At 39.0% G+C, this 13,576-nt stretch overlaps 1 protein-coding gene across 1 annotated transcript in view; it reads right to left on the bottom strand.

Moving 5' to 3' along the window:
- LOC148730172 (uncharacterized) overlaps positions 1-13,576 on the bottom strand; it is a 46,944-nt gene that overhangs the window by 18,826 nt on the left and 14,542 nt on the right. Inside the window, exons 5-6 of the mRNA XM_088760830.1 lie at positions 6,105-6,367; positions 2,834-3,095 (exon numbers count right to left, since the gene is read on the bottom strand). Coding sequence (XP_088616956.1) covers positions 2,834-3,095; positions 6,105-6,367 — 525 coding nt within the window. The remainder of the gene's footprint in view (positions 1-2,833; positions 3,096-6,104; positions 6,368-13,576) is intronic.

Genomic DNA, 13,576 nt, shown 5'->3' with positions numbered 1-13,576 from the left:
AGGGCAACAAATAAATCACTGGAATAGCTAGGAAGAATCTGATTACTCTGGTGAAAGCAAAAAACCAGGGTGACATTAATATTGACACAGAAATTCATTTATAATTTTTTTTTTTAATTTACTGAAAGGGATTGACTTTATTTCTTGCCCAAGAGAGTTCCATACCTTTGGTCCTTGAAAGCGAATATTAAAAATTTCATAGTTTGTTCTTGCTCGAGGCAGGTAATAAGATTGATTTGCTGCACCTCGTGTATTGTAGTTATGGATACTAAGTACTGAATTAAAGAAGCTATCAAATTAGGAAGGTAATAATTTGTTATGAAATTTATGCATAAAAAGCGCAATATGAAATGTAACAAGATCAGAGAGCTTAATAATTGCCAACAACCTAAACAGCGGAGTTGAATGTTCATCAAATGAAGAAAAAGTCATGATTTGCACTGCTTTTTTCTGTAAAATGTATAAAGGCTGAAGAGTAGTTGAATATGTATTACCCCAGATAATTATACCATAAATCAGAAATGGGTGGATTAAAGAGTAGTAGAGACTAGTCTGAATATCAATATTCACATAATGGCGAAGCTTAGACAAGATCCATACACTTCCTTTAATTTTCTTTACAATACACGCAATATGAGGTTTCCAGGATAAATTTGTATCAATCAAAATTCCTAAATGTTTAATACAGGAATCCTGTTACATTTGTTCCCATTTAAAGTTAAACTGAAGTTGAATGTTACTTTCCATTGGGGAGGATGAAAAGTTACAAAACTAGTCTTTTCTATATTGAGGGAAAGTTTATTTGCGCAAAGCCAGGAATTAACATTAGAGAGTTCATTATTAATACTTGCCTATAGAGAAGTGAGATTTTTATGTTTGCAAAATAAGTTAGCACCACTAATAAATTACTTACCCTCCATGTTGATGTATCATAGTTGAGGACTGCGTTCCTGAAAATGTTGCATCGATCGCTCTCACGCTAGCGATACAACTTGGAAGGATAGTCCACACGTCCCGATAGTGTTTGTTTAAAGGAACTACACTTTGCCTTCCAAAAGCCAGATTTTCAGTCGATTACTTTGTTTAGCACATAGTTGAATAACCGGTTACTTTTGACCAATTTTAACATAGTTAGAAGAAGGTTTATTATTGCATTGATTATTGATTATTGCAGCCCTGTCTGGGATTGTATGAGTGGCTATTTGAGTGACAAATAATAAAAAATTACAAAATCGCGCAGCCAGAGTAATAGCTAAATCACCTTTTGATTTCTAGCGATGCTTAAGTGGAAGAAGCTGTATCTTCGTCGTACAAAACAGAACGCTTTAATTATGTAGAAAACATTGAATGAACCTGCCCCAGAATATCTTTAATGTCTTTTCACTCAACGCCACGTTAATTATTATATATTAAGAAATCTTGAGGGAAAACTCTCGCTGCCCAAACCAAACACTAATTACTTGAAACGAAGCTTTTGTTACAGCGGGGCTTGTTTGTGGAATAACTTGTTCCAAGATTTGAAAGGCATTGTTTCTATAGAGCTGTTTAAACGGGGTATTAAGAAGGTATCTGAGATATCGGATTCCCACACGGCAATCATGTAAAACAGTTGTAAAAGTTTTAGTTTTTACCTTTAGCTTAACTGAGGATTCTCCGTGTATCAATAAGGTTCTACATTACATTACATTACATTACAAGGTCGGATAAATTCAATTAGATTGTGTATAAATGCAAACAATCAAGAACCTAGATTTGAATTTTGTTTTTCAAGATTCGGTGCTTTTTATCGGTCCAAGTGTTTTCAATTGGTGGCGCGACCCTCTGTTCGTCTGAAATTTTGAGCTTCTAAAGCGGCATTTTGGCGGAATTCAGTTATTATCGATTTTCCCGAAAATAAATCGATATTCAGCGAAACGAAGTATACAGTGGTTTGTTCCACTGTTAGGCCCACCTAACTTGAAAAAGTGAGCCGAATCGATTTTTTGGCTGTTGCCACATTTCGAAACCGTTCGTGTTTTCGCCACATGTCCTCTTAAAGGATTATGAAACAAGTCAACACCTGGCCATAACAGCAATTTGCAATACAAGCCCGGAAAAATTGATCACAGGAGTAGCGAGAGTGTTTTGAAATATAGGGCTACAAGCAAAAATATAAACAGAAGCCAGCAAGCCAATTAAGTAGAATCTTTGGCTCTTACGAAGGTCTTTACAACACTAGCAGACAAGATAAGTATGTGATCGTGGCTCACCACTATTTAATACAACGACAACTTCAAACTTACAAGGATTGAGGAGAAAAATGACCTATAGGTTCTAATTCGCCCCAAATAGCAACAGGTATAAACCTACATGAAACATGAATAAAACCCCCCTTAATGGGGCCGATTTGTTCAAAGCCTACAGAAAAAACGGCGTACGTTTTGGTTTGTTTTGACACGCGCGGAAGTAAATATGGCGGTCAGCCGCACTCGTCCCGAATTGTATTTGGTGAAATTACGAACAAACACTTTCACAAGACAGTACATTGTTAAATTCACGATTTAAATGACAAAACTTGTACACTCACGGGAAAAAAGTCAACAATAACCCTTTAAGAGCCTGTAATGGTATTTTCTTTGTTAGCTTGTATTACTGTCCTCAAGCTCTACTGAGCAAACTTAGCGAAGCGCTTCCAGTGTTGCTATGAGACTTCATATTGGCAGTGATCATTTGACGGCGGCTAAACCAGAGAACGATAGAGCCACCCCCTCCCTTCTAGGTGATTTAGATACTTACAAAAAATATCATTATAAACTCACACTTCATTTACTGGGTGTAATGTAAAGAATTGTACCTTGTGTGGAGTGAAGGCTGACATAGTGTACTTCATGAATGTGTCCCAACACAAGTGTCCTGCTTTTGTCAACAGGACATTGTGGCCGTAAGATAACATCGTGAGTAGCGCCAAGACTGCTGACCACACGAATGCAAGTTTTGTAGCGGTTTGCTGCGGCCCATAGGATAACATGGTCACCCCAAGCGCCATCTCGCTTCATGTACGTTAAGTAATCAGCCCATGATTGATGAACGAAATGAAACAGATTTGTTCCATTCGGCTGTGAGAAGAGTAAAACAGAGAACGAAACTTAGTGCAAAGTTAATGGTACACTAGACCAGGTTGAGAACGTTGGAAGGAGTCATCGAATGAGAAAATAACAAAGAGATACTAAACAACAGTAAGAACGGACAATAACCAATCAGAGCAATGAACACAAGGATCTACGTATGATGCAGGGGTCATCCCAGCGATACGCTTGATCTCCCCCCATCATTGGGAGGGCTTGGTGTTCTTTAGATGTTCAACTTTAGAAGCTAAAAACCTCTCACGAAAAGTTTTCCGCTCCCGGTTAATAGTATTTCGAAGGCGACGGAAGCTGGCTAAATCCCCTGACATAAGAGCTTGCTGACGCCTGGCGATTAGAGTCTTAAATTCAGGAGTAATCCACGGAGGGTAATTAAGATGAACCTTAGATTTCACTGCGGGCATGATAGCGTCCAGTCCTGCAGTGATGATGTCACACAGTTGTCTAGAGCGATCATCATTGTTAGGAGCAGAATCCAAAATGGACCAATCAACGGCTGCAAAGAACCGTCCTAGTTCGGCTTTCCTACCAGCACGTGTGTCACGCCTCGAAATTAACTTGCTGCTAGGCCCAGCGCGGGATGGCCTCTTTTTATTGCGGACGACGACCACGTTATTATCTGAAAGACCAAACGGTGGCAGGGTGTAAACAGCGTTCTCGTCATACGTATGTGACAAGTTGGTCAAAACGAGGTCCAGTATCTTATCGCCTCTCGTTGGCTTATCAATAATTTGCTTCAACTTGAACTGCGATGTGAGGCGGCTAAGGCTCAACCGATTAAAATCGCCGCACACGAATATACCACAGCCGGGAAAATTATTGTTGAAAATTATCGATCCTGACCAGTTTTGAGCCTTACCGAGATCCTCCACGGCCCTAGCTTTGACGTCCATGCTCCATCACTGAACGCGCGCAACTGATGGCACGCGATCTGCAGTCAGGGTGGTCTTGTTTGACTACCGCAAAGCTTTTGGCTACATTGACCATCAACTGCTCACTCACAAAATTTACAGTCTTGATATCCCTCGGGGTGTAGCACGTTGGGTAGTCGACTTCTTAGTGCATCGCTACCAACGCGTAAAAATTATCTGCTGATTGTTTCTCTGAGTGAGGCCCCGTACCAGCTGGTGTACCTCAGGAGACAAAACGGGGGCCATGGCTCTTCTTGCTAATGATAAACGATCTAAGAATTCCCCAGGTTCAATCTTAGAAGTACGTTGATGACACGACGGTGGCAGAGATCGTCCCGCGTAACGCATTAGGTGACGCCCAAACCGCTGTTAAAGTGGTGGAGGATTGGTCCAAAGCACAGAAGATGCAGCTTAACGCTGACAAATGCAAAGTTATGGTCATCGACTACAAAAGGCAGAAACACCATTTCACTCCCCTCTTGGTAGATGGCAAAGAATTAGAGACGGTAGAGTCGGCTAGGATCTTAGGCGTGACTATCTCGTGTAACCTTAAGTGGAACATCCACATTAACGATGTTATAAAAAGAACAGACAAACGATTATACTTTTTAGTCCTCCTGAAGAGAGCCCGCGTTCCAGCGGATGACATTAATTTTTATTGTACAACTATACGTCCTGTTCTGGAATACTGCGCACAAATATTCCATCATGCGTTACCTGCGTATCTTAGTGATGACATTGAAAGGGTCCAAAGACGCGCATTATCCATCATTTCACCAGAACTGTCATACCATGACTCTTAAGAAAGGCACGGTTTAGCTTCGCTCTACGACAGACGCATTAAATTATGTACGGATCTGTTTTTGTCTGTCTCAAATCCATCTTACAAATATATAATTTGCTGCCAGATAGGCATCTTTCAGCTTACAATACTAGACACCGGTGCGTTTTTAACATGCCGTGCTTTCGCACTAATCGTTTTAAATCTTCATTTATCCCGGCTATGTGCGCGTATGCTAACCCTAATTTTTAGCTATTCCACTGCTGTATATTAGTTATAGTTGTTATATTAGTAATTTTATTTAGATCTTAGCATTTTTGTAATTGGTTGTCTTATATAGTCTTATATAATCAAAGATTGTGAAAAGCACACAATTCAGCCTACGGCTGCAATGTATTTTATTTGGTAATAAACTATCTATCTATCAAAAAAAAAAAAAAAAAAGTATCTATCCTATGCACGATCCTCGCAGTAGAGAGCGCTATTTATGCAATAGCGAGAATCAGACCTGAAAAAAATCAGGCCTTTACGGGATTCGAACCACTGACCTCTGCAATACTAGTGAAGCGCTCTACTAATTGAGCTAACAAGCCAACTGGGAGCAGGCCGTTAAGTTGATTCGTAATAAACCCGTGAAGATAAATCAGATACAATGAATATATGAAGTTCATATATTCATATCAAGGATCTACATTGGATGTAGCAGTCTCGACTCCTAAATTTGCCCTTCTGAAACATCGACTTCCTAGTGTCGACCATATATAGAGTCAACGTTATCCAATTAGGATTGTCTCGTCTAGGGGAGATTTAAGTGCGAATTCCTTTTAAAAACCTTGGGTTGGCCGCTTTCTCCACAAGACAGAGCCCTCTTATTTTCACAAGGAGGTCTGAATTGATCCGTGACACGGACATCATCTATACTAAAAGACTTGAACAACACAGTGTGTTTTCATGAGTAATCCAGAAATATTAAACAGTTACTCTCCGAAATAAAGGTGAATAGGGGTGGGTATGTAACGAGGCAAAGGGGTAAGGTAATTATCCACCACTTTCACCGACACTGAAGTAGTCAATTATTTACGTATATACGAGAAGACGGTGAATGGTACTTGCTAATCACTTACCGACGAGCGCGTGGTGTAGTTTATACTAAACGCTGATTTCAGGGTATTTATGATCCTTATTATCCCCTGCAGGAGGAGTAGTGATGTGTTGGCCAATTGGCCCACATGTGGAGCTAATCTTTATGGTGCTCCTATGCTTAACATAGAGTGTAAGACATCGACTTACTAGTTTAGGGTTTTCTCTGAGGTACTGGACCAGTATTTGTCTTAATTCGTCATGCTTGATTTTGATTCTCATAGCAATTTCCAGTTGATCTGACAAAGCATAGAACATGCAATTTCCTGATCCTTCATTGTCAACAATTCTGAAGCCATTGTCTGAAGCAATTTTGTTCAACTCAATTCTTAGGTCTTTCTTGTCTGTCTTGTCATTGACTTTGCTTGCATCGAGTTGCATCTGCTGAAGGTGAGCAATTAACTCAACATAACCTAAGTGAACAAACGGATGAATGAACAGAAGATCATAAATACCACCCTACCCGTGATTTAAGGAGGACCAAAACAGAAGATACTATATTATAAATACTTTTTCTCAAAGTTTCTACAAGTTCTTAATTATAATTTTCTTTGAGATATAGAGTGAATTTATAGAAAAGGAAGTAAAAAGGAATCCTCAACAGCCAAAAGAGCCTTCCATTTAAGAAAGAAAACGAAAAACTTTTACATCCTCATTTGAAGTACGTCAGCTTAGTTTTCAAGTAATTTGGGGTAAAAATGGCCAATATTACTTAAAATAAGTGGATAACTCTCCGTAATTCACCCAGATCAGAAATTCAGAGAAACGAAATGTTGTTATACACTATTAGCGTTTGAACACAGCTCCTGTGTCCATTTCAGTGCGTCTCCCTCGTTCTAAACATCATTGAGAGGTAGTCTCTTTAAAAGCGGTGAAATGCATTTCGGTAACTTTCCGCTTACATTTGGTTCGTGGTTCAGTTTGAAGACTTATATCTAAACAAAGATCTCTTGAAGTAATTACAGCCTCCCTTTCAACGAAATGGGTATAAAGAAACCCCGAGATACGCTTTGTAAACAATTACTATCAGGAGGTGTTCACTATTCTTTGGAGTTATATCGCTACTGTGAGAGCAATGCAACAATTTTAGGACTGCAATCCTCTACTGTGAGACAGCAACTTGGAAAGTGAGAGGATATTATATTGAAAAAGCTGCAGTTTGGATGTGAAATGCGAAACAATCGTGTGGATGTGTACATTTTCGACTAACTTACGGCACTGTCAAATCAGCACATTTTATCCAACTTGAAAAGTTAATGAAATCGCACTGAATCATTTCCCCAAAAAATCCTTTGGAGGTTGAAAAGAACTACACTTTGCCTTCCAAAAGTCAGTCTTTCAGTCGATAATTTTATCTACCACATAGTTAAATAGTTGATTACTTCTGACCTATTTTTATTCAAGCTAGATGAAGGTCGGATAAATTCAATTAGATTGAGTTTACAAAAACTTTACACGAATAGCTGCCAACATATGTTTTCATGTTGTTTTTCAAGATTTGGTACTTTTCATCGGTCCAAGTGTTTTCACTTCGTGGTGCGACGTTCCGAGATCTGTCTAAAACATTTTGAGCTTCTAAAGAAGCAATTTGTGGAATCCAGTTATCATCGATTTTCTCGAAAATAAATTGATATTCAGCGAAACGAAGTATGCAGTGGTTTTTTCATTGTAAGGCCCATCTGACTTGACTTGAGCCGAATCGATTTTTTTAGCTGTTGCCACGATGTTTCGAAAGTATTCAATTTTTGGCCACATTTGCTCTTAAGTTGCTTGAAGTGGTAAAATCCCCGAGTTTCGCAACGAAAGACAATTACTGCTTTTGTTAAACTAAACTCAGTTCAATTACCACACTGGCAATGATCGACAAGTTGATCACGGTTTTTTTTTTATTTAATCGATTTTGACACGGTTGTACCCGGGACAAGTTTTGTCGGCAGTGCGTTTGAAAATTTGTCCGCCTCGGCCAAAATTTCTCAAGTCGCGACAAACCAAATGCGATTCTTTGTCCTCCCCCACCATAATGGCAGTTCACAAGGAGCCAAATCGACGTCCGCCGACAACCTGGAGACGGAGTTTTTTCCCCTTAAAACTATGCCTTTCTCTGTTTTCCCTGACGAAATGAAGAATATCTAGTCCGAAATCAAAGCCTTTCGTGAAAAACTTGTTGAACCTCATCGGTTCAAAGAAATCGAAAAGGAAAGGAATGGTAATCAGGAAATTCACACCCTACAACAAAAGAATCAGCTCAGAGAGCAAAACAACATGCTTAAAGATATCTCCGAGGAGAGAGATTCTTACAGAACCGCTCTTCAAATCATGACGAAAGAAATAAATGCTCCCTAAGAGAGTGATCTTCCTTCACAACCTGGCTCTACTGACCCTGACGCTGAACAAGGTGGTTGGACAACTCAACAAAACACGCGGCATAACAGAAGACACTCGAGGAGCACCAAGTTGTCATCAAATTCAGAGGATTCACATTCCGGTGCTAAAAACAACAACAAGCATGTAGGAAAACCAGTAACCGTTATTGCAGGTGATTCGATAATCTAACATATTTGTGGCTGGAGCATTTCTAGAAGCAACAAGGTGATCGTCAAGTCAGTCTTTTCCAGGAGCAAACATTGAAGATATGGAAGATTTTTTTAAACCTCTTCTAAGAAAGAAACCTGATGATGTTGTCCTTCATATCGGAACAAACGACCTAAATACCCAGGAACCTAGACTTACCACGGAAAGTATTGTCAGCTTGGCTCTTCAAATTGAAGGTGACGCACCAGAAACTAATTTGGCAATATCGGGATTGATCACGATAGCAGATGATAAAGACGGAAAAGTCTCAAGTGTGAACAAAATCCTCAAGAAATTCTGCCGACAGAATCACTGGAATTTTATCGAACATAACAGCATTAATCAAACTCACTTAAATCGGGGCGGATTACATCTGTCTAAGTCAGGATCTGTTCTTCTAGCACAGAATTTTTGTAAACATATACATTAGGTTTTTGCCGTTTGGGAGCCCGTTCAGATTCCTGATTCTCCGAAATCTACAGTTAATAATGATAATATTAATAATAATAAAACCTTTATTTAGACACGATTATGTTTAAAGCTGAACAGCTTGTGGGGTCGTGTGTAAATCCAAATAAACTCTGAATTAGATAAATTCAAATGATGATGGTTTTTGAGTAGAGGGGAAAACGTGAGTACCCGGAGAAAAACCTCTCGGAGCAGAGTAGAGAACCAACAAACTCAATCCACTTATGACGCCGGGTCCGGGAATCGAACCCGAGGCACATTGGTGGGAGGTTAACGCTCTCTCCAGATTCCCTGGATTTCGGTCAAGCTTCACAAAACACCTACGGAAAGTCAGTTTTTGGACGTGGTTTGGTCATGGCATGTTTAAATATAAATAGTTTAGTGTCTCACATGTATGATTTACGTATCTTTATGAGTCAGTCCAAGGGAGTTGATATTTTAGCCATAAATGAAACGAAACTCGACTCAACCATCAAAGACAATGAAGTGCATTTACCTGGTTATGACGTGGCTCGCAAGGACCGTGAAAATAACGGCAGACATGGTGGTGGTGTCTGTATTTACGTACGAAGTAACATCAAATTTCAAATCTGTGGCGACCTAAGTTCGAGTGATATTGAATGCCTTATCATTGAGGTCTCGAGACCCTGATCAAAACTGTTCCTGGTGTATACTTGGTACAGACCCCCAAAGTTATCTCCTGACCTCTTCACGGTCTTTGAGAGGGTTGTTGATAAGATTGATGCTGAGAATTTGGAATTATATCTGCTGGGTGACCTAAATTGTGATTTATTTCCAGATAGTGTTACTGAGTAACTCTTCCCACCTATTGAACATTATGGATATCTATGGTCTGACTCATATGATCACTGTACCTACTCGAGTAACGCAATACTCGCGTACCTTCATCGATTTATGCTCAACCAATTCTCCAGATAAAATATCTAATTCAAGTGTTGTTGACATTGGTATCAGCGACCACTGTGCCATTTTCCTGACACGCAAAATTTCACATTTCCGCTCTTTTGTTCATAACACAGCTGAAGTGAGACAGCTCAAGAATTTTAACGAAGACGAATTTTTATGTGATCTTCGTACGATTGAATGGAACTCCGTTCCCATGCTCAATAACCCAAATGAAATGTGGAACGCTCGGAATCACCTTCTGATGGGTGTTATTGATAAGCACGCACCATTGAAAACAAAAAGAATTAGAAATAATAGATCTCCATGGATTACAAGTGAGTTGCTACGTGAAATTTACAAAAGAGATTTTCTAAAACAGAAAGGTACACCAACAAATGACCCCTGATTTTGAAAGAATTCAAAGACGCAAGAAACAAGGTAAATAACTCAATTAAAAGAGCCAAACGCAAATATTTTTCGGAGAAGCTGGACGCAAGTAAATGCGATCCATGTAAAACATGGCGGTTAATCAATGAACTTCAATGTACGTCACCAATGCAAATCTACTAAAGTCTCTCAGATTCAATCAGGGCATCAAGTCTTTACTTCACCTGAAGACATGGCAGAGGCGTTTAACAACCATTTTACTAGTATTGGTCAGACTCTAGCCTGTGAAATTACAACTGTAGACATTGATCCACTTGACAATGTGAAATATGATTTATTAACAAGTTGCCAGTCTGGGTTTCGCCCCCTACATAGTACGCTCATTGCCCTGTTGGAGACGAGCAACAGTTGGTGTGTCAATGTTGACAAAAGTCTACTCAATGGTGTAATTTTCATTGATTTAAAGAAAGCCTTTGACACCATAGATCACGAAATCATTTTGCAAAAACGTGCGAAATATGGGAGGGGGGGGGGATCAAGATGCACTGAAACGGTTGAAGTCTTACCTAACAAATCGTCTACAACGATGCAATGTAAACAATCACCTTTCCAGTGCAAGCTCTCTAAATTGTGGAGTTCCACACGGATGAATAAATGGTCCTTTACTTTTCTTGATCTATATAAATGACTTACCAAATTGCTTGAGCCTAGGCTCTCCTAGAATGTACGCTGATGACACGAATGTCACCTTTGCTGCATCTGACATGCATGGTCTTGAGACCCAAATCAATACTGAACTGAGAAGCATTAATCTCTGGCTCAGAGCAAACAAGTTAAGCCTCAATGTGGCAAAAAAATATGTTCATCGTCATTAGCTCGCGTCAAAAATAAATTGCAGTATTTAAATGACAAGGCAATAAATGTTCATGTAGAGGGCGTCAAAATAAACCAAGCAGCTCATTGCAAAGCTCTCAGACTGAACATAAATGAAAACCTATCCTGGAAGGAGCACATACACGCATCTCAAAAAAAGTCTCTTCCAGTATCGGTGCACTGAAGCGAATTAGACCTTTTGTTTCAATGCACACCGCTATTAAAATATACAAAGGTCTTATCGAACCACATTTTGATTACTGCAGTGTTGTTTGGGACGGCTTGTCCCAACAGCTGAGTGAGAAATTACAAAAAATTCAAAATCACGAGGACAGAGTTATTGCCAAATCAAGTTATAATACGAACTCTAGTTATCTCCTCAACTCTTTCGACTGGGATAACTTATCAGTAAGAAGGACGAAGCAAACGGCAAATTTAATGTATAAATGCGTTAATAAGCTCGTCCCAAATCATCTTTGTAACATGTTCACTCCGAGAACCTTATACTTTGATCTTCGTGGCGTAAGCCAAAGGTTGCACTTGCCGAAACCAGGAACTGACCTCCTGAAGCGGAGCTTCAGCTATAACGGAGCTTCTGTTTGGAACGATCTTCCTGAGGATATTCGCGCTACAAAATCTCTTAGCATCTTCAAGAGAAGAATTGATAAATGGCTCTCTGTATTGGGCTCCCACACGGCAAATATGTAAACCAGTCAATAGAAAATTTTACTTAAGAGGAATTTCTTCTTTGTTTTCTATTGTCATACTGATATTTTTACCGTGTTTTTAATAAAGATTTCATTCATTCATTCATTCAACCATCCGCACTTCGAAACTTAGTCGAAATAAACAATTTTTGTCCCTAGTGCGATCGGCCGTTAGAAAACTTCACGAATGGCTGAATGTGTTCACGGTTTTATGCGACGCTTCACTTTAATTTCAGCACAACATATGCGAGCCGCCTTGGATTCCAAATGGAAAGTTAGATAATTTGCCGTTGGGCTTTTTTTCCCACAGAACACGTAAATCAAAAGTTGTTTGTTTTGCAGAGGACAGTCGAGAAATATGCAGAGTTTTCAAAGGCACGTGCTGAGCTATGTTCTGCTAGTTAGATCTTTTGTTTTGCCACGTCCTCTTCACCGTTTCCGTCTCGGTTTGCGTTAAAGTGCCTAATTTGACATTTTCAAACAATATTTCTCTCTCTTAAAACGTAATTCCTTTGCTATATAAAAAAAAAACAACAACAACAACAACAAAACTGGTTCTTGTGTTGAACAAGTTACTGGTTGGATATAGGCGCAATTTCTTAGCTCAAAATGTTATAATTTTTAGATATCTGCTAGTTGCTTATTTATTTTTTTTTTTAGCATATGCTCCGCAGGGAATGAAAAGGGATAAGTAAAGTACTAGTTGCTTCTACAACCCCTTTTGGAAAATTTCAGAGCAATGAGATGGATTCAAACACCAAAGTTAGCAGACAACGTGTATACATTTTTTTAATTGATCATCGCAAAGCGACATATTCAGACGTGAAAAAAGAAACGAGCTGACCTTCTCAAACGACAAATATCAATTTCTAGCTGCGTTGGATAAAACAGATTAAAGTTTTACAGAACACGTTTCGCCGATAGAGATTAATTTTGAATTGAATACCTGCACCAGTTCCCGGTCTCAATTTATGAAGGAACGAAAACTCCGGAATCCATGTAGATACGGTATTAAAAAATCGACTTAAACTCAGCCGTAATAGATTTATATTTCATGTTAACACAAACAATCAACTAAGCCAATACAAAAATCTTTAAGCAGAGACACTACTCTCCCTAATAAACTTTACATGGCCGCATCGCATAAACACCTAGTTTTGAACATGAGCCTGATTTCTTCCCATAGAAAACCTCTTGGTAGAGAAGGAACTAATGAGTTTCGTCAAAGCGAAAAAATATTATATATATATTTAGTATAATTTCAGAGCTGAGCAAAGAGTTTCCAGCAATCTGATTGGTCGAGCGGTTCCTTGTATGACGCTATATAAACTGCTCCACGCAGTTTATATAAAATGTTAAAATAAAATGTTAATAAATGTTACTAAAATGTTATGATTTTAGAAATTTCTGTGTTGTTCAACTCTGAAATTATACTAAAACAATTATTCGCCTCAGGTTTGGTGAATATTGTCGAATAATCCCCTCGACTTCGTCTCCGGGATTATTCGACGATATTCACCTCGCCTTCGGCAAATAATTGTTAAATATTGCGACATGCGTTACGAATGAAAATTTGAATGTTAATGAAGTCAGGTACCTTTTTACTTTTAATATTTGAGCTCAAACCACCGATCCTTATCAATACGGTACTTTGATCTGTAATTGTGAACGAACGAAAACGCAGATATCCATGTTGTTTGCATTATAGCT

Source organism: Stylophora pistillata, chromosome 5 (genome assembly GCF_964205215.1).
Source record: "Stylophora pistillata chromosome 5, jaStyPist1.2, whole genome shotgun sequence".
Taxonomy (NCBI): Eukaryota; Metazoa; Cnidaria; class Anthozoa; order Scleractinia; family Pocilloporidae; genus Stylophora; species Stylophora pistillata.
The sequence above is the reverse complement of the archived record's forward strand: the minus strand, read 5'-3'. Positions and strand labels throughout refer to the sequence as shown.